Source organism: Hemibagrus wyckioides, linkage group LG03, assembly GCF_019097595.1.
Source record: "Hemibagrus wyckioides isolate EC202008001 linkage group LG03, SWU_Hwy_1.0, whole genome shotgun sequence".
Taxonomy (NCBI): Eukaryota; Metazoa; Chordata; class Actinopteri; order Siluriformes; family Bagridae; genus Hemibagrus; species Hemibagrus wyckioides.
Genome location: NC_080712.1, coordinates 34,902,525 through 34,927,357, shown reverse-complemented (window position 1 = coordinate 34,927,357; position 24,833 = coordinate 34,902,525). Strand labels below are relative to the sequence as shown.

General features: G+C 43.7%; 1 protein-coding gene across 5 annotated transcripts in view; it reads left to right on the top strand.

Annotated features, from left to right (window-relative positions):
- Positions 1 to 1,034: 1,034 nt before the first annotated feature.
- Positions 1,035 to 24,833, top strand: part of pacs2 (phosphofurin acidic cluster sorting protein 2) — a 71,469-nt gene continuing 47,670 nt past the window's right edge. For all 5 annotated transcript variants that reach the window (XM_058386513.1, XM_058386511.1, XM_058386510.1 and 2 more), the window contains exon 1: positions 1,035 to 1,359. In XM_058386513.1, coding sequence (XP_058242496.1) covers positions 1,241 to 1,359 — 119 coding nt within the window. In that variant the 5' untranslated portion in view covers positions 1,035 to 1,240. The remainder of the gene's footprint in view (positions 1,360 to 24,833) is intronic.

Here is a 24,833-nt window from a genome sequence, read left to right as displayed (position 1 = left end):
CACAAGTGGAGTCATTAACACAGAGAAGGAGAGTAGAGCCTCTTGGGGATGAGTCACTAACACTACTCAACTCAGCGTTATTATTAGTGATGTTATTAGTAATGATGCTTGTCTATAGAAACAGGTCTGAGTGCTGAAATTATGAATCATAAGGTATTTATATATAAATAAAGAATCTACTTCAACTTAAATTTAATCCCAGTTTTAACCCTGAAAAGATTAAAAGAACGAACAGTTGAACTGAAATAACTGAAAATAAAGAAAGAAGTGTGTTTTGTGTTCACACACACACACACACACACACACTTGTACACATGTACTGCAGGATGTTAAGGGGTTTTATAACCATGTTTTTAATATCGTTTTTCACATTTAAAATGTTCAGTACACTGTGAGAAATGAACCCACTTGTTCTTGGGTGTGTGTGTGTGTGTGAAATGTTAAGTGAAAAGCTGCAGCAGCTATCAAGACTAAACTTTCACCTTTAATTATGTCTGATATCTTCTGAATTCTCTCTCTCTCTCTCTCTCTCTCTCACACACACACACACACACACATTTCTTCTTTCTGTAGGAAGTGAACTTTGTCCTGGAGGTCATAAGTTATTTATTCTGTTTTGTTATACACCAAACACCCGCATTAACACCATCTCATCTCATACTTATTAAAACACACACACACACACAGTCTACTGTTCATTTTTGGACTTTACGCTTCCTGGAAGTGTAAAACAAGTTTTATTGTACTGACCTCTGACTTCCAGACAGTTCTGAGGACAGTCTGTGTGAATCTGATAAACAGCATCAATATACTGATAATAGATTATTTAAATGATGTTACAGGGAAATAAACAAATAATATATTATTATTATTATTATTATTATTATTATTATTATTATTATTATCTGTTCTCCCAGCTGAATGAACGCGGGTCGAGAGCGCACATACTGGCTGAGCGGGATGACGGTAGTCACGTGACTTCCTGCAGCGCGCGAGAGAGAGTGTGTGTGTGTGTATATGTGTGTATGGGGGGGGGGGTCAGCCGGTACTGCAGTTTTCAGTGCGTAGCTCGAGCGCGGTGTGGGATGCGAGACATGAAGCCGCGCGCACCGAGCACGAGCTCTGCACAATCCGGGGATTTATAAAGGCGTGTGTGTGTGTGTGTACGTGCGCGTGCGCGCGTACGCAGTGTAGAACTTTGCTGCTTTTTGTTGTTTTTTTGCCCTCTGGTGTCGCGAGCATGGCGGAGCGGAGCGGGCGCGTGAGCTTCCCCGGGAGCAGCGCGCTGAACACCCCGGTCCCGATGAACCTGTTCGCCACCTGGGAGATCGACGGGAGCTCCGCGAGCTGTGTGCCCAGGTACAGGCGCGCACACCCTGGCGCTCGTGCACTCACAGGACAGTGTGCTTGTGTGTGTGTGATCTCGGGAACATGATATTCAGGGAGTGTGTGTGTGTGTGTGAGTGTGTGTGTGTGTGTGTGTGTGGCGCTCGAGGTTATTTATGCGGCTGCTGTAACTGTATGGAGGCGGCTAACTTTCGGTTCTGAATGACGTCATTAGCTGTAACGTTTTATAGGCTCCATCAGCGCATGCGCGCGCGCGCGTGTTTGGACATGCACCTGTCCTTTATAGCAAACAAACAAACAAACGCAACTTAAAAATCCTGTGTGTGACGTCACTAGGCGTTACAAGATTCTAATCCTGACGCTTTGTGATGAAGGGACTTGGATTTTAGAGAAGATTCGCTTCAGTGTGAAGTGTTCAGAAACTCTTATCACTGATAAACACTTTAAACGCGAGAAGAACTAACAACAAACTCCATATTAAACTCGTTTCAGATTTTATTGAGCTGTTTTAGTAAAAATGTGCAGAATTTTCCACTGTATCCCATGATGCTCTGCTGCACAGTCACTGGGTCTGAAACCCACACTGAGGGAGAGTGAGCAACTCGGACAGGGAGAGGACACCAGGACAGAAAGGAGACTGTGTACGCGTCCAGGAATAGACAACATTATCTCACCACACTGGATCATATCTGTCACACACACACACACACACACACACACACACACACACACATAGAATTATATACAGGGCTGAGCTTCATATTCTAATTGAATAAAGAAACTGTAGGAAGGGAATCTGATCTACAACTGACTCTGTCTGATTCTCTGTGTGCGTCACTGTGTGAAGAGTACACACACACGCACACACACACACACACACACACGCACACACACACGCACACACACACACCATGCTGGACTGATTAAGCACTTTTTGATTTATTGGAGCTGTCAGATGAAGAGAAGTGAATATTCATTCAGATTGTTTGAGAGAAGAATAAAATTTATTCTAGAGATGAAAGAGAGAAGAGGAGAGACGGGTGGATAAAGAGATGGAGGACAGAGAGCTGGGGGATGGGGAGGGCAGGGATAGAGAGATGGAGATGGAAAGATGAGGGGAGATGGGGGACCGGGTAGCGCGACGCAGGGATGTGGCTAATCAATTCTTTATGCTAATAAAATATTCAGAAGTGTAGTAAAGACACGGCACTGCGCTTGGGCTTGTATCGTTCTGTCGTTCTCAGGATGGAGCACACGTTTCAGTCTAAACTCTATTTTTGGAATTTCCTGATTCTGTTCCTCGGTTTAATTTAACTCCTGATGAATTAATAATGAAGCGCTAACGACGCTGCAGCTGAGCACCGAAGCCAGACATGTTGGTGTGATGATATGCTAATAATAAAGGAGATGATTTCTGCCTGATTCTCCCTCAGAAATGTTATTAAAATATTTCAAATGTTATTACGATTTTTTCCTCCATGTCTCACTGCTTCTTTTTATGCTGTGTTAGCATCTAACTATCAAGCTAGGTCTTTAATTATTTAGGTGTAAATTAAAGGCTAGTTGTAATATTCTGTGTAATGGAACTCTTTGCTAGCCCTGACACTCTAAGTTTTGCTAACATTCAACTCCAGTGACAGCTCCTAGCTAACTTGTTTAATAGGAAGCTAACCGAAGATATAGCAAACATTTACTCTGTGACTAATAACTAAACTGTTTTCTCTTTAAATGAATATAAAGATGTATATTTGACTGGTTTTTGTCAGACTCAACACTCCAGCATGTCTTTAGTGTCTCTCTGTCGTAGAGCTGGGCGATTATGGCCAAAAAATTGAATCTCTGATTTTTTAAAAACAAAATTCGATTTTCGATTTTAAAACGATTATTTTTCTTTAAAAAAATTTAATAACACACTAGAGACTATAGAATAGATTTTTTTAATTTGAGCAAAAACAATATAACCAAACATATGAATATAACAAAATATGAGGGATTTGTAAAGGGCAAACTGCAGACTTAACTTCCATCACTTTATATAAAATAAATAATTGTCACCTGAAAAAAATCCCTGAAGAAAAACAATTTTGTAAATCGGTTCAACATGCAACTAACACGCTAAATAAAGGCAACATGCAACTAACACGCTAAATAAAGGCGACATGCAACAAGCTAAATAAAACCGACATGCAACTAACACGCTAAATAAAGGCAACATGCAACTAACACGCTAAATAAAGGCGACATGCAACAAGCTAAATAAAACCGACATGCAACTAACACGCTAAATAAAGGCGACATGCAACTAACACGCTAAATAAAGGCGACATGCAACTAACACGCTAAATAAAACCGACATGCAACTAACACGCTAAATAAAACCGACATGCAACTAACACGCTAAATAAAACCGACATGCAACTAACACGCTAAATAAAACCGACATGCAACTAACACGCTAAATAAAACCGACATGCAACTAACACGCTAAATAAAATCAAACAGGAGCCAGACAGCATTTTACATCTGTGTATACGGGCTCAATCAGGGGCAAGACTAGGATTTTCATTTAATGAGGGTATAATAGTAAAAAATAAATAAATAAATAAAATAAAGGTTTTAGTAACAGGGTAGGATGGGAAACTTATTGCAGCATTCCACTGTATTGTACAGATGTGTATAACATTTGAGTACTGAACAAGCCAAATACAAGTCTTCCTGATCACACACACACACACACACACACACTCACACACACACACACACACACACACACACACACGTCCTCTGATCCTCGCTCTGCGACGCCGCGGTTTCTTCAGTCGGATTGAAGAACACACTGAAAGATGGGGAGGAGCCGAAGTCTGCCTCCGTTTTCGTAATTTCGGCCATTTTTAACATTTCTATTCAGCCACCCTAAGAATTCTGCGATTCTCCATAAACTCTACACAAATTCGTGATCACTTCAGTCCCCTTTAAATTTCATATGAAAACGGCGGCAGACTTTCGGCGCTTCCCCGTCTTTCAACACGTTCTTCCATCCGACTGAAGAAATCGCGCCTCTCTTAGAAACAAGCTCTTTGCGTCGCAGAACTACAGAAGCTCACTCAGCCAAACCAAAGTGAAATCAGAAAATCGATTTTCGTTTTTCAACATCGACATAAACCACAAATTCGAATTAATCGATAATAACGATTAATCGCCCAGCTCTACTCTGTCGTCTGTAAGGCTCCGGCTCGGTTCTGTACAGAGCTGTTAGCTAGCATGTTAGGTGCTGTGGAGTTCTGTTTTTCTGATTGTTCTGGAATGATCTGCTGGAGCACTGCTTTAGTGTGTATAATAAACACGCCGGTCTCGGTCAGCAGTAATCCTCACAGCCGGACACACTGGTTATTTTTAGCAGACGATTTCCTTTAACAGTGAAATTGAACCCCAGTAAATTATAATGTGTGCAGGACACACACACGGGCAGAAGGTCAGATTATACAACATTCTAATGTTTAAAGTGTCTAGTTGTGTGTGTGTGTGTGTGTGTGTGTAGTTCAGAGTCACAGTCACACAGCAGGAGAGAAATTCTACACAATAATATTCACTTTTATTAATTTAGTCTTATAATCAAACCTCAGCTAATCAGCTAGCCTTCTGTTCCTCTTAATGAGGCTGAAGTGCAGTGTGTGATGATCGAAATAAACACTGAGGATCTGAGAGCGATGGAGGAAGAGGAGAGGAAGTGTGTGTGTGTGTGTTCAGTAATGTAGTCAGAGACACAAAGAGTGTGTGTGTGTGTTCAGTAATGTAGTCAGAGACACAAAGAGTGTGTGTGTGTGTTCAGTAATGTAGTCAGAGACACAAAGAGTGTGTGTGTGTGTTCAGTAATGTAGTCAGAGACACAGTGTGTGTGTGTGTGTTCAGTAATGTAGTCAGAGACACAGTGTGTGTGTGTGTGTTCAGTAATGTAGTCAGAGACACAGTGTGTGTGTGTTCAGTAATGTAGTCAGAGACACAGTGTGTGTGTGTGTGTTCAGTAATGTAGTCAGAGACACAGTGTGTGTGTGTTCAGTAATGTAGTCAGAGACACAGAGTGTGTGTGTTCAGTAATGTAGTCAGAGACACAAAGAGTGTGTGTGTGTGTTCAGTAATGTAGTCAGAGACACAGTGTGTGTGTGTGTTCAGTAATGTAGTCAGAGACACAGTGTGTGTGTGTTCAGTAATGTAGTCAGAGACACAGAGTGTGTGTGTTCAGTAATGTAGTCAGACACAGTGTGTGTGTGTGTTCAGTAATGTAGTCAGACACAGTGTGTGTGTGTGTGTTCAGTAATGTAGTCAGAGACACAAAGAGTGTGTGTGTGTGCGTTCAGTAATGTAGTCAGAGACACAGTGTGTGTGTGTGTGTGTTCAGTAATGTAGTCAGAGACAGAGTGTGTGTGTGTTCAGTAATGTAGTCAGAGACAGAGTGTGTGTGTGTTCAGTAATGTAGTCAGAGACAGAGTGTGTGTGTGTGTGTTCATTAATTTAGTCAGAGACACAGAGTGTGTGTGTGTGTTCAGTAATGAGACACAGAGAGTGTGTGTGTGTGTGTTCAGTAATGTAGTCAGAGACACAGAGAGTGTGTGTGTGTGTTGAGTAATGTAGTCAGAGACACAGTGTGTGTGTGTGTTCAGTAATGTAGTCAGAGACACAGTGTGTGTGTGTGTGTTCAGTAATGTAGTCAGAGACACAGTGTGTGTGTGTGTTCAGTAATGTAGTCAGAGACACAGAGATTGTGTGTGTGTGTTCAGTAATGTAGTCAGAGACACTGTGTGTGTGTGTGTGTGTTCAGTAATGTAGTCAGAGACACAGTGTGTGTGTGTGTGTGTTCAGTAATGTAGTCAGAGACAGAGTGTGTGTGTGTTCAGTAATGTAGTCAGACACAGAGATTGTGTGTGTGTTCAGTAATGAGACACAGTGTGTGTGTGTATGTGTGTGTGTGTTCAGTAATGTAGTCAGACACAGAGTGTGTGTGTGTTCAGTAATGAGACACAGTGTGTATGTGTGTGTGTTCATTAATGTAGTCAGAGACACAGAGAGTGTGTGTGTGTGTGTTCAGTAATGTAGTCAGAGACAGAGTGTGTGTGTGTGTGTTCAGTAATGTAGTCAGAGACACAGAGTGTGTGTGTGTGTGTTCAGTAATGTAGTCAGAGACAGAGTGTGTGTGTGTTCAGTAATGTAGTCAGAGACAGAGGGTGTGTGTTCAGTAATGTAGTCAGAGACAGAGTGTGTGTGTGTTCAGTGATGTAGTCAGAGACACAGTGTGTGTGTGTGTTCAGTAATGTAGTCAGACAGAGGGTGTGTGTTCAGTAATGTAGTCAGAGACACAGAGAGTGTGTTCAGTAATGTAGTCAGAGACACAGTGTGTGTGTGTGTTCAGTAATGTAGTCAGAGACACAGTGTGTGTGTGTGTGTGTTCAGTAATGTAGTCAGAGACACAGAGAGTGTGTTCAGTAATGTAGTCAGAGACACAGTGTGTGTGTGTTCAGTAATGTAGTCAGAGACACAGTGTGTGTGTGTTCAGTAATGTAGTCAGAGACACTGTGTGTGTGTGTTCAGTAATGTAGTCAGAGACACAGTGTGTGTGTGTGTGTGTTCAGTAATGTAGTCAGAGACAGTGTGTGTGTGTTCAGTAATGTAGTCAGAGACACAGTGTGTGTGTGTTCAGTAATGTAGTCAGAGACACAGTGTGTGTGTGTGTTCAGTAATGTAGTCAGAGACACAGTGTGTGTGTGTTCAGTAATGTAGTCAGAGACACAGTGTGTGTGTGTTCAGTAATGTAGTCAGAGACACAGTGTGTGTGTGTTCAGTAATGTAGTCAGAGACAGAGGGTGTGTGTGTTCAGTAATGTAGTCAGAGACAGAGGGTGTGTGTGTTCAGTAATGTAGTCAGAGACACAGTGTGTGTGTGTGTGTTCAGTAATGTAGTCAGAGACACAGTGTGTGTGTGTTCAGTAATGTAGTCAGAGACACAGTGTGTGTGTGTGTGTTCAGTAATGTAGTCAGAGACACAGTGTGTGTGTGTTCAGTAATGTAGTCAGAGACAGTGTGTGTGTGTTCAGTAATGTAGTCAGAGACACAGAGATTGTGTGTGTGTTCAGTAATGTAGTCAGAGACACTGTGTGTGTGTGTGTTCAGTAATGTAGTCAGAGACACAGTGTGTGTGTGTGTGTGTGTTCAGTAATGTAGTCAGAGACACAGTGTGTGTGTGTGTGTGTGTGTGTTCAGTAATGTAGTCAGAGACACAGTGTGTGTGTGTTCAGTAATGTAGTCAGAGACACAGTGTGTGTGTGTGTGTGTGTGTGTGTGTGTTCAGTAATGTAGTCAGAGACACAGTGTGTGTGTGTGTTCAGTAATGTAGTCAGAGACACAGTGTGTGTGTGTGTTCAGTAATGTAGTCAGAGACAGTGTGTGTGTGTGTTCAGTAATGTAGTCAGAGACAGTGTGTGTGTGTGTTCAGTAATGTAGTCAGAGACACAGTGTGTGTGTGTTCAGTAATGTAGTCAGAGACAGTGTGTGTGTGTGTTCAGTAATGTAGTCAGAGACACAGAGTGTGTGTGTGTGTTCAGTAATGTAGTCAGACACAGTGTGTGTGTGTGTTCAGTAATGTAGTCAGAGACACAAAGAGTGTGTGTTCAGTAATGTAGTCAGAGACAGTGTGTGTGTGTTCAGTAATGTAGTCAGAGACACAGAGATTGTGTGTGTGTTCAGTAATGTAGTCAGAGACACAGTGTGTGTGTTCAGTAATGTAGTCAGAGACAGAGGGTGTGTGTGTGTTCAGTTATGTAGTCAGAGACACAGAGATTGTGTGTGTGTGTTCAGTAATGTAGTCAGAGACAGTGTGTGTGTGTTCAGTAATGTAGTCAGAGACAGTGTGTGTGTGTTCAGTTATGTAGTCAGAGACAGTGTGTGTGTTCAGTAATGTAGTCAGAGACACAGTGTGTGTGTGTTCAGTAATGTAGTCAGAGACAGTGTGTGTGTGTGTGTGTGTTCAGTAATGTAGTCAGAGACAGTGTGTGTGTGTTCAGTAATGTAGTCAGAGACACAGTGTGTGTGTGTTCAGTAATGTAGTCAGAGACACAGTGTGTGTGTGTGTGTTCAGTAATGTAGTCAGAGACACAGTGTGTGTGTGTGTGTTCAGTAATGTAGTCAGAGACACAGTGTGTGTGTGTTCAGTAATGTAGTCAGAGACACAGTGTGTGTGTGTGTGTTCAGTAATGTAGTCAGAGACACAGAGTGTGTGTGTTCAGTAATGTAGTCAGAGACACAGAGTGTGTGTGTTCAGTAATGTAGTCAGAGACACAGTGTGTGTGTGTGTGTGTTCAGTAATGTAGTCAGAGACACAGTGTGTGTGTGTGTTCAGTAATGTAGTCAGAGACACAGTGTGTGTGTGTGTGTGTTCAGTAATGTAGTCAGAGACAGTGTGTGTGTGTTCAGTAATGTAGTCAGAGACACAGTGTGTGTGTGTGTGTGTGTTCAGTAATGTAGTCAGAGACACAGTGTGTGTGTGTGTGTGTGTGTGTGTGTTCAGTAATGTAGTCAGACACAGAGAGTGTGTGTGTGTTCAGTAATGAGACACAGTGTGTATGTGTGTGTGTTCATTAATGTAGTCAGAGACACAGAGAGTGTGTGTGTGTGTGTTCAATAATGAGACAGAGTGTGTGTGTGTGTATGTGTGTGTGTGTTCATTAATTTAGTCAGAGACACAGAGTGTGTGTGTGTGTTCAGTAATGAGACACAGAGAGTGTGTGTGTGTGTTCAGTAATGTAGTCAGAGACACAGTGTGTGTGTGTGTGTGTTCAGTAATGTAGTCAGAGACAGAGTGTGTGTGTGTGTTCAGTAATGTAGTCAGAGACACAGAGTGTGTGTGTGTTCAGTAATGTAGTCAGAGACAGAGGGTGTGTGTTCAGTAATGTAGTCAGAGACAGAGGGTGTGTGTTCAGTAATGTAGTCAGAGACAGTGTGTGTGTGTTCAGTAATGTAGTCAGAGACACAGAGTGTGTGTGTGTGTGTGTTCAGTAATGTAGTCAGAGACAGAGGGTGTGTGTGTTCAGTAATGTAGTCAGAGACAGAGTGTGTGTGTGTGTTCAGTAATGTAGTCAGAGACAGAGGGTGTGTGTGTGTTCAGTAATGTAGTCAGAGACAGAGGGTGTGTGTTCAGTAATGTAGTCAGAGACAGTGTGTGTGTGTGTGTGTGTGTGTTCAGTAATGTAGTCAGAGACAGAGTGTGTGTGTGTTCAGTGATGTAGTCAGAGACAGAGTGTGTGTGTGTGTTCAGTGATGTAGTCAGAGACACAGTGTGTGTGTGTGTTCAGTAATGTAGTCAGAGACAGAGTGTGTGTGTGTGTTCAGTAATGTAGTCAGAGACAGAGGGTGTGTGTGTTCAGTAATGTAGTCAGAGACACAGTGTGTGTGTGTGTGTGTTCAGTAATGTAGTCAGAGACAGAGGGTGTGTGTGTTCAGTAATGTAGTCAGAGACAGAGGGTGTGTGTGTTCAGTAATGTAGTCAGAGACAGAGGGTGTGTGTGTGTTCAGTAATGTAGTCAGAGACAGAGGGTGTGTGTGTTCAGTAATGTAGTCAGAGACAGAGGGTGTGTGTGTGTTCAGTAATGTAGTCAGAGACAGAGGGTGTGTGTGTTCAGTAATGTAGTCAGAGACAGAGGGTGTGTGTGTTCAGTAATGTAGTCAGAGACACAGTGTGTGTGTGTGTGTTCAGTAATGTAGTCAGACACACAGAGTGTGTGTGTGTGTTCAGTAATGTAGTCAGAGACACAGAGTGTGTGTGTGTGTTCAGTAATGTAGTCAGAGACACAGAGTGTGTTCAGTAATGTAGTCAGAGACACAGTGTGTGTGTGTGTGTGTTCAGTAATGTAGTCAGAGACACAGAGAGTGTGTTCAGTAATGTAGTCAGACACAGAGTGTGTGTGTGTTCAGTAATGTAGTCAGAGACACTGTGTGTGTGTGTTCAGTAATGTAGTCAGAGACACAGAGTGTGTGTGTGTGTGTGTTCAGTAATGTAGTCAGAGACACAGAGAGTGTGTTCAGTAATGTAGTCAGAGACACAGTGTGTGTGTGTGTGTGTTCAGTAATGTAGTCAGAGACACAGAGAGTGTGTTCAGTAATGTAGTCAGAGACACAGTGTGTGTGTGTGTGTGTTCAGTAATGTAGTCAGAGACAGTGTGTGTGTGTTCAGTAATGTAGTCAGAGACACAGTGTGTGTGGGTGTGTTCAGTAATGTAGTCAGAGACACAGTGTGTGTGTGTGTGTGTGTGTGTCTGTTCAGTAATGTAGTCAGAGACACAGAGATTGTGTGTGTGTTCAGTAATGTAGTCAGAGACACTGTGTGTGTGTGTGTGTGTGTTCAGTAATGTAGTCAGAGACACAGAGTGTGTGTGTGTTCAGTAATGTAGTCAGAGACACTGTGTGTGTGTGTTCAGTAATGTAGTCAGAGACACTGTGTGTGTGTGTTCAGTAATGTAGTCAGAGACACAGTGTGTGTGTGTGTGTGTTCAGTAATGTAGTCAGAGACAGTGTGTGTGTGTTCAGTAATGTAGTCAGAGACACAGTGTGTGTGGGTGTGTTCAGTAATGTAGTCAGAGACACAGTGTGTGTGTGTGTGTGTGTGTGTCTGTTCAGTAATGTAGTCAGAGACACAGAGATTGTGTGTGTGTTCAGTAATGTAGTCAGAGACACAGTGTGTGTGTGTGTGTGTGTGTTCAGTAATGTAGTCAGAGACACAGTGTGTGTGTGTTCAGTAATGTAGTCAGAGACACTGTGTGTGTGTGTTCAGTAATGTAGTCAGAGACACTGTGTGTGTGTGTTCAGTAATGTAGTCAGAGACACAGTGTGTGTGTTCAGTAATGTAGTCAGAGACACAATGTGTGTGTGTGTGTGTTCAGTAATGTAGTCAGAGACAGTGTGTGTGTGTGTTCAGTAATGTAGTCAGAGACACAGTGTGTGTGTGTGTGTGTTCAGTAATGTAGTCAGAGACACAGTGTGTGTGTGTTCAGTAATGTAGTCAGAGACACAGAGTGTGTGTGTGTTCAGTAATGTAGTCAGAGACACAGAGAGTGTGTGTGTTCAGTAATGTAGTCAGAGACAGTGTGTGTGTTCAGTAATGTAGTCAGAGACACTGTGTGTGTGTTCAGTAATGTCAGAGACACAGAGAGTGTGTGTGTTCAGTAATGTAGTCAGAGACAGTGTGTGTGTTCAGTAATGTAGTCAGAGACACAGAGAGTGTGTGTGTTCAGTAATGTAGTCAGAGCCACAGATTGTGTGTGTGTTCAGTAATGTAGTCAGAGACACAGAGAGTGTGTGTGTTCAGTAATGTAGTCAGAGACACAGAGAGTGTGTGTGTGTGTTCAGTAATGTAGTCAGAGACACTGTGTGTGTGTTCAGTAATGTAGTCAGAGACACAGTGTGTGTGTTCAGTAATGTAGTCAGAGACACAATGTGTGTGTGTGTGTGTTCAGTAATGTAGTCAGAGACACAGTGTGTGTGTGTGTTCAGTAATGTAGTCAGAGACAGTGTGTGTGTGTGTGTGTTCAGTAATGTAGTCAGAGACAGTGTGTGTGTGTTCAGTAATGTAGTCAGAGACACAGTGTGTGTGTGTGTTCAGTAATGTAGTCAGAGACACAGTGTGTGTGTGTGTTCAGTAATGTAGTCAGAGACACAGTGTGTGTGTGTGTTCAGTAATGTAGTCAGAGACACAGTGTGTGTGTGTGTTCAGTAATGTAGTCAGAGACACAGTGTGTGTGTGTGTTCAGTAATGTAGTCAGAGACAGTGTGTGTGTGTGTTCAGTAATGTAGTCAGAGACAGTGTGTGTGTGTGTTCAGTAATGTAGTCAGAGACAGTGTGTGTGTGTGTTCAGTAATGTAGTCAGAGACAGTGTGTGTGTGTGTGTGTGTGTGTTCAGTAATGTAGTCAGAGACACAGTGTGTGTGTGTGTGTGTGTGTGTGTGTGTTCAGTAATGTAGTCAGAGACAGTGTGTGTGTGTTCAGTAATGTAGTCAGAGACACAGTGTGTGTGTGTGTGTGTGTGTGTGTGTGTTCAGTAATGTAGTCAGAGACAGTGTGTGTGTGTTCAGTAATGTAGTCAGAGACACAGTGTGTGTGTGTGTTCAGTAATGTAGTCAGAGACACAGTGTGTGTGTGTGTTCAGTAATGTAGTCAGACACAGTGTGTGTGTGTGTTCAGTAATGTAGTCAGAGACACAGTGTGTGTGTGTGTTCAGTAATGTAGTCAGAGACAGTGTGTGTGTGTGTTCAGTAATGTAGTCAGAGACAGTGTGTGTGTGTTCAGTAATGTAGTCAGAGACACAGTGTGTGTGTGTGTTCAGTAATGTAGTCAGAGACACAGTGTGTGTGTGTGTTCAGTAATGTAGTCAGAGACACAGTGTGTGTGTGTGTTCAGTAATGTAGTCAGAGACACAGTGTGTGTGTGTGTTCAGTAATGTAGTCAGAGACAGTGTGTGTGTGTGTTCAGTAATGTAGTCAGAGACACAGTGTGTGTGTGTGTGTTCAGTAATGTAGTCAGAGACAGTGTGTGTGTGTTCAGTAATGTAGTCAGAGACAGTGTGTGTGTGTTCAGTAATGTAGTCAGAGACAGTGTGTGTGTGTGTTCAGTAATGTAGTCAGAGACAGTGTGTGTGTGTGTGTGTGTGTTCAGTAATGTAGTCAGAGACACAGTGTGTGTGTGTGTGTGTGTTCAGTAATGTAGTCAGAGACAGTGTGTGTGTGTGTGTGTGTTCAGTAATGTAGTCAGAGACAGTGTGTGTGTGTTCAGTAATGTAGTCAGACACAGTGTGTGTGTGTGTTCAGTAATGTAGTCAGAGACACAGTGTGTGTGTGTTCAGTAATGTAGTCAGAGACACAGTGTGTGTGTGTGTTCAGTAATGTAGTCAGAGACAGAGTGTGTGTGTGTGTGTTCAGTAATGTAGTCAGAGACAGTGTGTGTGTGTTCAGTAATGTAGTCAGACACAGTGTGTGTGTGTTCAGTAATGTAGTCAGACACAGTGTGTGTGTGTTCAGTAATGTAGTCAGAGACAGTGTGTGTGTGTGTTCAGTAATGTAGTCAGAGACACAGTGTGTGTGTGTGTGTTCAGTAATGTAGTCAGACACAGTGTGTGTGTGTTCAGTAATGTAGTCAGAGACAGTGTGTGTGTGTGTGTTCAGTAATGTAGTCAGAGACAGTGTGTGTGTTCAGTAATGTATTCAGAGACACAGAGATTGTGTGTTCAGTAATGTAGTCAGAGACACAGTGTGTGTGTGTTCAGTAATGTAGTCAGAGACACAGTGTGTGTGTGTTCAGTAATGTAGTCAGAGACACAGTGTGTGTGTGTTCAGTAATGTAGTCAGAGACACAGTGTGTGTGTGTGTGTTCAGTAATGTAGTCAGAGACACAGTGTGTGTGTGTTCAGTAATGTAGTCAGAGACACAGTGTGTGTGTGTGTGTGTGTGTTCAGTAATGTAGTCAGAGACGCAGTGTGTGTGTGTGTGTTCAGTAATGTAGTCAGAGACACAGTGTGTGTGTGTGTTCAGTAATGTAGTCAGAGACACAGTGTGTGTGTTCAGTAATGTAGTCAGAGACACAGTGTGTGTGTTCAGTAATGTAGTCAGAGACAGTGTGTGTGTGTTCAGTAATGTAGTCAGAGACACAGTGTGTGTGTGTGTGTTCAGTAATGTAGTCAGAGACACAGTGTGTGTGTGTTCAGTAATGTAGTCAGAGACACAGTGTGTGTGTGTGTGTTCAGTAATGTAGTCAGAGACACAGTGTGTGTGTGTTCAGTAATGTAGTCAGAGACACAGAGTGTGTGTGTTCAGTAATGTAGTCAGAGACACAGTGTGTGTGTGTTCAGTAATGTAGTCAGAGACACAGTGTGTGTGTGTGTTCAGTAATGTAGTCAGAGACACAGTGTGTGTGTGTGTGTTCAGTAATGTAGTCAGAGACACAGTGTGTGTGTGTGTGTGTGTTCAGTAATGTAGTCAGAGACACAGTGTGTGTGTGTGTGTTCAGTAATGTAGTCAGAGACAGTGTGTGTGTGTGTGTGTTCAGTAATGTAGTCAGAGACACAGAGAGTGTGTTCAGTAATGTAGTCAGAGACAGAGTGTGTGTGTGTTCAGTAATGTAGTCAGAGACACAGTGTGTGTGTGTGTGTGTGTGTGTTCAGTAATGTTGTCAGAGAGTGTGTGTGTGTTCAGTAATGTTGTCGGAGAGTGTGTGTGTGTGTTCAGTAATGTTGTCGGAGAGAGTGTGTGTTTGTGTGTTCAGTAATGTTGTCGGAGTGTGTGTGTGTGTTCAGTAATGTTGTCGGAGAGAGTGTGTGTGTGTGTGTGTTCAGTAATGTTGTCGGAGAGTGTGTGTGTGTGTGTGTGTGTTCAGTAATGTTGTCGGAGTGTGTCTGTGTTCAGTAATGTTGTCGGAGTGTGTGTGTGTTCAGTAATGTTGTCGGAGAGAGTGTGTGTGTGTGTGTGTGTTCAGTAATGTTGTCGGAGAGAGTGTGTGTGTGTGTTCAGTAATGTTGTCGGAGAGTGTGTGTGTGTGTGTTCAGTAATGTTGTCGGAGAGTGTGTGTGTGTGTTCAGTAATGTTGTCGGAGAGTGTGTGTGTGTGTTCAGTAATGTTGTCGGAGAGTGTGTGTGTGTGTATTCAGTAATGTTGTCGGAGAGTATGTGTGTGTGTGTTCAGTAATGTTGTCGGAGTGTGTGTGTGTGTTCAGTAATGTTGTCGGAGAGTGTGTGTGTGTGTGTTCAGTAATGTTGTCGGAGAGAGTGTGTGTGTGTGTTCAGTAATGTTGTCGGAGAGAGTGTGTGTGTGTGTGTTCAGTAATGTTGTCGGAGAGTGTGTGTGTGTGTGTTCAGTAATGTTGTCGGAGAGTGTGTGTGTGTGTGTTCAGTAATGTTGTCGGAGAGTGTGTGTGTGTGTGTTCAGTAATGTTGTCGGAGAGTGTGTGTGTGTGTGTTCAGTAATGTTGTCGGAGAGTGTGTGTGTGTGTGTCTGTTCAGTAATGTTGTCGGAGAGTGTGTGTGTGTGTGTGTCTGTTCAGTAATGTTGTCGGAGAGAGAGTGTGTGTGTGTCTGTTCAGTAATGTTGTCGGAGAGAGAGTGTGTGTGTGTTCAGTAATGTTGTCGGAGAGAGAGAGTGTGTGTGTGTGTGTTCAGTAATGTTGTCGGAGTGTGTGTGTGTGTTCAGTAATGTTGTCGGAGAGAGTGTGTGTGTGTGTGTTCAGTAATGTTGTCGGAGTGTGTGTGTGTGTGTGTTCAGTAATGTTGTCGGAGAGTGTGTGTGTGTGTGTTCAGTAATGTTGTCGGAGTGTGTGTGTGTGTGTGTGTGTTCAGTAATGTTGTCGGAGAGAGAGTGTGTGTGTGTGTGTTCAGTAATGTTGTCGGAGAGAGAGTGTGTGTGTGTGTGTTCAGTAATGTTGTCGAAGAGAGTGTGTGTGTGTGTGTTCAGTAATGTTGTCGGAGAGTGTGTGTGTGTGTTCAGTAATGTTGTCGGAGAGAGAGTGTGTGTGTTCAGTAATGTTGTCGGAGAGTGTGTGTGTGTGTTCAGTAATGTTGTCGGAGAGTGTGTGTGTGTGTGTTCAGTAATGTTGTCGGAGAGTGTGTGTGTGTGTTCAGTAATGTTGTCGGAGAGAGAGTGTGTGTGTTCAGTAATGTTGTCGGAGAGTGTGTGTGTGTGTTCAGTAATGTTGTCGGAGAGAGAGTGTGTGTGTTCAGTAATGTTGTCGGAGTGTGTGTGTGTGTGTTCAGTAATGTTGTCGGAGAGTGTGTGTGTGTTTGTGTTCAGTAATGTTGTCGGAGAGTGTGTGTGTGTGTGTGTTCAGTAATGTTGTCGGAGAGAGTGTGTGTGTTCAGTAATGTTGTCAGAGAGAGTGTGTGTGTGTTCAGTAATGTTGTCGGAGAGTGTGTGTGTGTGTGTTCAGTAATGTTGTCGGAGAGTGTGTGTGTGTGTGTTCAGTAATGTTGTCGGAGAGAGTGTGTGTTTGTGTGTTCAGTAATGTTGTCGGAGTGTGTGTGTGTGTTCAGTAATGTTGTCGGAGAGAGTGTGTGTGTGTGTGTGTTCAGTAATGTTGTCGGAGAGTGTGTGTGTGTGTGTGTTCAGTAATGTTGTCGGAGTGTGTGTGTGTTCAGTAATGTTGTCGGAGTGTGTGTGTGTTCAGTAATGTTGTCGGAGAGAGTGTGTGTGTGTGTGTGTGTTCAGTAATGTTGTCGGAGAGAGTGTGTGTGTGTGTTCAGTAATGTTGTCGGAGAGAGTGTGTGTGTGTGTTCAGTAATGTTGTCGCAGAGTGTGTGTGTGTGTGTGTTTAGTAATGTTGTCGGAGAGTGTGTGTGTGTGTGTGTTCAGTAATGTTGTCGGAGAGTGTGTGTGTGTGTGTGTGTGTTCAGTAATGTTGTCGGAGAGAGTGTGTGTGTGTGTGTGTGTGTTTAGTAATGTTGTCGGAGAGTGTGTGTGTGTGTGTTCAGTAATGTTGTCGGAGAGTGTGTGTGTGTGTGTGTTCAGTAATGTCGGAGAGAGTGTGTGTGTGTGTGTGTTCAGTAATGTTGTCGGAGAGAGTGTGTGTGTGTGTTCAGTAATGTTGTCGGAGAGAGTGTGTGTGTGTATGTGTTCAGTAATGTTGTCGGAGTGTGTGTGTGTGTGTGTGTGTTCAGTAATGTTGTCGGAGTGTGTGTGTGTGTTCAGTAATGTTGTCGGAGAGAGTGTGTGTGTGTGTTCAGTAATGTTGTCGGAGAGAGTGTGTGTGTGTATGTGTTCAGTAATGTTGTCGGAGTGTGTGTGTGTGTGTGTTCAGTAATGTTGTCGGAGTGTGTGTGTGTGTGTGTGTGTTCAGTAATGTTGTCGGAGAGAGAGTGTGTGTGTGTGTTCAGTAATGTTGTCGGAGAGTGTGTGTGTGTGTTCAGTAATGTTGTCGAAGAGAGTGTGTGTGTGTGTTCAGTAATGTTGTCGGAGAGTGTGTGTGTGTGTGTTCAGTAATGTTGTCGGAGAGAGTGTGTGTGTGTTCAGTAATGTTGTCGGAGAGAGTGTGTGTGTGTATGTGTTCAGTAATGTTGTCGGATTGTGTGTGTGTGTGTGTGTTCAGTAATGTTGTCGGAGTGTGTGTGTGTGTGTGTGTTCAGTAATGTTGTCGGAGAGAGTGTGTGTGTGTGTTCAGTAATGTTGTCGGAGAGAGAGTGTGTGTGTGTGTGTGTTCAGTAATGTTGTCGAAGAGAGTGTGTGTGTGTGTGTGTGTGTGTGTTCAGTAATGTTGTCGGATTGTGTGTGTGTGTTCAGTAATGTTGTCGGAGAGAGTGTGTGTGTTAAGTAATGTTGTCGGAGAGTGTGTGTGTGTGTGTTCAGTAATGTTGTCGGAGTGTGTGTGTGTGTGTGTTCAGTAATGTTGTCGGAGAGAGTGTGTGTGTGTGTGTTCAGTAATGTTGTCGGAGAGTGTGTGTGTGTGTTCAGTAATGTTGTCGGAGAGTGTGTGTGTGTTCAGTAATGTTGTCGGAGTGTGTGTGTGTGTGTGTTCAGTAATGTTGTCGGAGAGAGTGTGTGTGTGTGTGTTCAGTAATGTTGTCGGAGAGTGTGTGTGTGTGTTCAGTAATGTTGTCGGAGAGAGTGTGTGTGTGTGTGTTCAGTAATGTTGTCGGAGAGTGTGTGTGTGTGTTCAGTAATGTTGTCGGAGAGAGTGTGTGTGTGTGTGTTCAGTAATGTTGTCGGAGAGTGTGTGTGTGTGTTCAGTAATGTTGTCGGAGTGTGTGTGTGTGTGTGTTCAGTAATGTTGTCGGAGAGAGTGTGTGTGTGTGTGTTCAGTAATGTTGTCGGAGAGAGTGTGTGTGTGTGTGTTCAGTAATGTTGTCGGAGTGTGTGTGTGTGTGTTCAGTAATGTTGTCGGAGTGTGTGTGTGTGTTCAGTAATGTTGTCGGAGTGTGTGTGTGTGTGTGTTCAGTAATGTTGTCGGAGTGTGTGTGTGTGTGTGTGTTCAGTAATGTTGTCGGAGAGAGTGTGTGTGTGTGTTCAGTAATGTTGTCGGAGAGAGTGTGTGTGTGTGTGTGCTCAGTAATGTTGTCGGAGTGTGTGTGTGTGTGTGTTCAGTAATGTTGTCGGAGTGTGTGTGTGTGTGTGTTCAGTAATGTTGTCGGAGAGAGTGTGTGTGTGTGTGTTCAGTAATGTTGTCGGAGAGTGTGTGTGTGTGTGTGTTCAGTAATGTTGTCGGAGAGAGTGTGTGTGTGTGTGTTCAGTAATGTTGTCGGAGAGTGTGTGTGTGTGTTCAGTAATGTTGTCGGAGAGAGTGTGTGTGTTCAGTAATGTTGTCGGAGAGAGTGTGTGTGTTCAGTAATGTTGTCGGAGAGTGTGTGTGTGTTTGTGTTCAGTAATGTTGTCGGAGAGTGTGTGTGTGTGTGTGTTCAGTAATGTTGTCGGAGAGAGTGTGTGTGTTCAGTAATGTTGTCGGAGAGAGAGTGTGTGTGTGTGTTCAGTAATGTTGTCGGAGAGAGTGTGTGTGTGTGTGTTCAGTAATGTTGTCGGAGAGAGAGTGTGTGTGTGTGTGTTCAGTAATGTTGTCGGAGAGAGAGAGTGTGTGTGTGTGTTCAGTAATGTTGTCAAAGAGAGTGTGTGTGTGTGTGTGTTCAGTAATGTTGTCGGAGAGTGTGTGTGTGTGTTCAGTAATGTTGTCGGAGAGAGTGTGTGTGTTCAGTAATGTTGTCGGAGAGAGTGTGTGTGTGTTCAGTAATGTTGTCGGAGAGTGTGTGTGTGTTTGTGTTCAGTAATGTTGTCGGAGAGTGTGTGTGTGTGTGTGTTCAGTAATGTTGTCGGAGTGTGTGTGTGTGTGTGTTCAGTAATGTTGTCAGAGAGTGTGTGTGTGTGTGTTCAGTAATGTTGTCGGAGAGAGAGTGTGTGTGTGTGTGTGTTCAGTAATGTTGTCGGAGAGTGTGTGTGTGTGTTCAGTAATGTTGTCGGAGAGAGTGTGTGTGTTCAGTAATGTTGTTGGAGAGAGTGTGTGTGTGTTCAGTAATGTTGTCGGAGAGTGTGTGTGTGTTTGTGTTCAGTAATGTTGTCGGAGAGTGTGTGTGTGTGTGTGTTCAGTAATGTTGTCGGAGAGAGTGTGTGTGTGTGTGTTCAGTAATGTTGTCGGAGAGAGTGTGTGTGTGTGTGTGTGTGTGTTTAGTAATGTTGTCGGAGAGTGTGTGTGTGTGTGTTCAGTAATGTTGTCGGAGAGTGTGTGTGTGTGTGTGTGTGTGTGTGTTCAGTAATGTTGTCGGAGAGTGTGTGTGTGTGTGTGTTCAGTAATGTTGTCGGAGAGAGTGTGTGTGTGTGTGTTTAGTAATGTTGTCGGAGAGTGTGTGTGTGTGTGTTTAGTAATGTTGTCGGAGAGTGTGTGTGTGTGTGTGTTCAGTAATGTTGTCGGAGAGTGTGTGTGTTTGTGTTCAGTAATGTTGTCGGAGAGAGAGTGTGTGTGTGTGTGTTCAGTAATGTTGTCGGAGAGAGTGTGTGTGTGTTCAGTAATGTTGTCGGATTGTGTGTGTGTGTGTTCAGTAATGTTGTCGGAGAGAGAGTGTGTGTGTGTGTGTTCAGTAATGTTGTCGAAGAGAGTGTGTGTGTGTGTTCAGTAATGTTGTCGGATTGTGTGTGTGTGTGTTCAGTAATGTTGTCGGAGAGAGAGTGTGTGTGTGTGTGTTCAGTAATGTTGTCGGAGAGTGTGTGTGTGTGTTCAGTAATGTTGTCGGAGAGAGTGTGTGTGTGTTCAGTAATGTTGTCGGAGAGTGTGTGTGTGTGTGTGTTCAGTAATGTTGTCGGAGAGAGTGTGTGTGTGTGTGTTCAGTAATGTTGTCGGAGAGTGTGTGTGTGTGTGTGTTCAGTAATGTTGTCGGAGAGTGTGTGTGTTTGTGTTCAGTAATGTTGTCGGAGAGAGAGTGTGTGTGTGTGTGTTCAGTAATGTTGTCGGAGAGAGTGTGTGTGTGTGTTCAGTAATGTTGTCGGAGAGTGTGTGTGTGTGTTCAGTAATGTTGTCGGAGAGTGTGTGTGTGTGTTCAGTAATGTTGTCGGAGAGAGAGTGTGTGTGTGTGTTCAGTAATGTTGTCGGAGAGTGTGTGTGTGTTTGTGTTCAGTAATGTTGTCGGAGAGAGTCTGTGTGTGTTCAGTAATGTTGTCGGAGAGTGTGTGTGTGTGTGTGTTCAGTAATGTTGTCGGAGAGAGTGTGTGTGTGTGTGTTTAGTAATGTTGTCGGAGAGTGTGTGTGTGTGTGTTCAGTAATGTTGTCGGAGAGTGTGTGTGTGTGTTCAGTAATGTTGTCGGAGAGTGTGTGTGTGTGTTCAGTAATGTTGTCGGAGAGTGTGTGTGTGTGTGTGTTCAGTAATGTTGTCGGAGAGAGTGTGTGTGTGTGTGTTCAGTAATGTTGTCGGAGAGTGTGTGTGTGTTTGTGTTCAGTAATGTTGTCGGAGAGTGTGTGTGTTTGTGTTCAGTAATGTTGTCGGAGAGAGAGTGTGTGTGTGTGTGTTCAGTAATGTTGTCGGAGAGAGTGTGTGTGTGTGTTCAGTAATGTTGTCGGAGAGTGTGTGTGTGTGTTCAGTAATGTTGTCGGAGAGTGTGTGTGTGTGTTCAGTAATGTTGTCGGAGAGAGAGTGTGTGTGTGTGTTCAGTAATGTTGTCGGAGAGTGTGTGTGTGTTTGTGTTCAGTAATGTTGTCGGAGAGTGTGTGTGTGTGTTCAGTAATGTTGTCGGAGAGAGTGTGTGTGTGTGTGTTCAGTAATGTTGTCGGAGAGAGTGTGTGTGTGTGTGTTTAGTAATGTTGTCGGAGAGTGTGTGTGTGTGTGTTCAGTAATGTTGTCGGAGAGTGTGTGTGTGTGTGTGTTCAGTAATGTTGTCGGAGAGAGTGTGTGTGTGTGTGTTTAGTAATGTTGTCGGAGAGTGTGTGTGTGTGTTCAGTAATGTTGTCGAAGAGAGTGTGTGTGTGTGTGTGTGTGTTCAGTAAGTTTGTCGGAGAGTGTTTGTGTGTGTGTGTTCAGTAATGTTGTCGGAGTGTGTGTGTGTTTGTGTTCAGTAATGTTGTCGGAGAGTGTGTGTGTGTGTTCAGTAATGTTGTCGGAGAGTGTGTGTGTGTGTGTTCAGTAATGTTGTCGGAGAGTGTGTGTGTGTGTGTGTTCAGTAATGTTGTCGGAGAGTGTTTGTGTGTGTGTGTGTTCAGTAATGTTGTCGGAGAGTGTGTGTGTGTGTTCAGTAATGTTGTCGGAGTGTGTGTGTGTGTTCAGTAATGTTGTCGGAGAGTGTGTGTGTGTGTCTGTTCAGTAATGTTGTCGGAGAGAGAGTGTGTGTGTGTGTTCAGTAATGTTGTCGGAGTGTGTGTGTGTTCAGTAATGTTGTCGGAGTGTGTGTGTGTGTGTGTTCAGTAATGTTGTCGGAGAGAGTGTGTGTGTGTGTGTTCAGTAATGTTGTCGGAGTGTGTGTGTGTGTGTTCAGTAATGTTGTCGGAGAGTGTGTGTGTGTATGTGTTCAGTAATGTTGTCGGAGTGTGTGTGTGTGTGTGTTCAGTAATGTTGTCGGAGAGTGTGTGTGTGTATGTGTTCAGTAATGTTGTCGGAGTGTGTGTGTGTGTGTGTGTTCAGTAATGTTGTCGGAGTGTGTGTGTGTGTTCAGTAATGTTGTCGGAGAGAGTGTGTGTGTGTGTGTTCAGTAATGTTGTCGGAGAGAGAGTGTGTGTGTGTGTGTTCAGTAATGTTGTCGAAGAGAGTGTGTGTGTGTGTGTGTGTGTGTGTTCAGTAATGTTGTCGGAGAGTGTGTGTGTGTGTTCAGTAATGTTGTCGGAGAGAGTGTGTGTGTGTTCAGTAATGTTGTCGGAGTGTGTGTGTGTGTGTGTTCAGTAATGTTGTCGGAGAGTGTGTGTGTGTGTTCAGTAATGTTGTCGGAGTGTGTGTGTGTGTGTGTTCAGTAATGTTGTCGGAGAGTGTGTGTGTGTGTTCAGTAATGTTGTCGAAGAGAGAGAGAGTGTGTGTGTGTGTGTTCAGTAATGTTGTCGGAGAGAGTGTGTGTGTGTTCAGTAATGTTGTCGGAGAGTGTGTGTGTGTGTTCAGTAATGTTGTCGGAGAGTGTGTGTGTGTGTTCAGTAATGTTGTCGGAGAGTGTGTGTGTGTGTTCAGTAATGTTGTCGGAGAGTGTGTGTGTGTGTGTGTTCAGTAAGTTTGTCGGAGAGTGTTTGTGTGTGTGTGTTCAGTAATGTTGTCGGAGAGAGTGTGTGTGTGTGTTCAGTAATGTTGTCGGAGAGTGTGTGTGTGTGTGTTCAGTAATGTTGTCGGAGAGAGTGTGTGTGTGTTCAGTAATGTTGTCGGAGAGTGTGTGTGTGTGTTCAGTAATGTTGTCGGAGAGTGTGTGTGTGTGTGTGTGTTCAGTAAGTTTGTCGGAGAGTGTTTGTGTGTGTGTGTTCAGTAATGTTGTCGAAGAGAGTGTGTGTGTGTTCAGTAATGTTGTCGGAGTGTGTGTGTGTGTTTGTGTTCAGTAATGTTGTCGGAGAGTGTGTGTGTGTGTGTGTGTGTTCAGTAATGTTGTCGGAGAGAGTGTGTGTGTGTGTGTGTGTGTGTTTAGTAATGTTGTCGGAGAGTGTGTGTGTGTTTGTGTGTGTTCAGTAATGTTGTCGGAGAGAGTGTGTGTGTGTGTGTGTGTGTTTAGTAATGTTGTCGGAGAGTGTGTGTGTGTGTGTGTGTGTTCAGTAATGTTGTCGGAGAGAGTGTGTGTGTGTGTGTGTGTGTGTTTAGTAATGTTGTCGGAGAGTGTGTGTGTGTGTGTGTGTGTTCAGTAATGTTGTCGGAGAGAGTGTGTGTGTGTGTGTGTGTGTGTTCAGTAATGTTGTCGGAGAGTGTGTGTGTGTGTGTGTGTGTTCAGTAATGTTGTCGGAGAGAGTGTGTGTGTGTGTGTGTGTGTTCAGTAATGTTGTCGGAGAGAGTGTGTGTGTGTGTGTGTTCAGTAATGTTGTCGGAGAGAGTGTGTGTGTGTGTTCAGTAATGTTGTCGGAGAGTGTGTGTGTGTGTGTTCAGTAATGTTGTCGGAGAGTGTGTGTGTGTGTGTGTGTTCAGTAATGTTGTCGGAGTGTGTGTGTGTGTGTGTTCAGTAATGTTGTCGGAGTGTGTGTGTGTGTGTGTTCAGTAATGTTGTCGGAGTGTGTGTGTGTGTTCAGTAATGTTGTCGGAGTGTGTGTGTGTGTTCAGTAATGTTGTCGGAGTGTGTGTGTGTGTGTGTGTTCAGTAATGTTGTCGGAGTGTGTGTGTGTGTGTTCAGTAATGTTGTCGGAGAGAGAGTGTGTGTGTGTGTGTTCAGTAATGTTGTCGAAGAGAGTGTGTGTGTGTGTGTGTTCAGTAATGTTGTCGGAGAGTGTGTGTGTGTGTGTGTGTTCAGTAATGTTGTCGGAGAGAGTGTGTGTGTGTGTGTTCAGTAATGTTGTCGGAGAGTGTGTGTGTGTGTTCAGTAATGTTGTCGGAGAGAGTGTGTGTGTGTTCAGTAATGTTGTCGGAGAGAGTGTGTGTGTGTGTGTTTAGTAATGTTGTCGGAGAGTGTGTGTGTGTGTGTTCAGTAATGTTGTCGGAGTGTGTGTGTGTGTTCAGTAATGTTGTCGGAGAGTGTGTGTGTGTGTTTAGTAATGTTGTCGGAGTGTGTGTGTGTGTGTTCAGTAATGTTGTCGGAGAGAGAGTGTGTGTGTGTGTGTTCAGTAATGTTGTCGGAGAGTGTGTGTGTGTGTGTTCAGTAATGTTGTCGGAGAGTGTGTGTGTGTGTTCAGTAATGTTGTCGGAGAGTGTGTGTGTGTGTTCAGTAATGTTGTCGGAGAGAGAGTGTGTGTGTGTGTTCAGTAATGTTGTCGGAGAGTGTGTGTGTGTTTGTGTTCAGTAATGTTGTCGGAGAGTGTGTGTGTGTTTGTGTTCAGTAATGTTGTCGGAGAGTGTGTGTGTGTGTTCAGTAATGTTGTCGGAGAGTGTGTGTGTGTTTGTGTTCAGTAATGTTGTCGGAGTGTGTGTGTGTGTGTGTTCAGTAATGTTGTCGGAGTGTGTGTGTGTGTTCAGTAATGTTGTCGGAGTGTGTGTGTGTGTGTGTGTTCAGTAATGTTGTCGGAGAGAGAGTGTGTGTGTGTGTGTTCAGTAATGTTGTCGGAGTGTGTGTGTGTGTGTGTGTTCAGTAATGTTGTCGGAGAGTGTGTGTGTGTGTTCAGTAATGTTGTCGGAGAGTGTGTGTGTGTGTTCAGTAATGTTGTCGGAGAGTGTGTGTGTGTGTGTGTTCAGTAATGTTGTCGGAGAGTGTGTGTGTGTTTGTGTTCAGTAATGTTGTCGGAGAGTGTGTGTGTGTGTGTGTGTTCAGTAATGTTGTCGGAGAGTGTGTGTGTGTGTTCAGTAATGTTGTCGGAGAGTGTGTGTGTGTGTTCAGTAATGTTGTCGGAGAGTGTGTGTGTGTGTGTTCAGTAATGTTGTCGGAGAGTGTGTGTGTGTGTGTGTTTAGTAATGTTGTCGGAGAGTG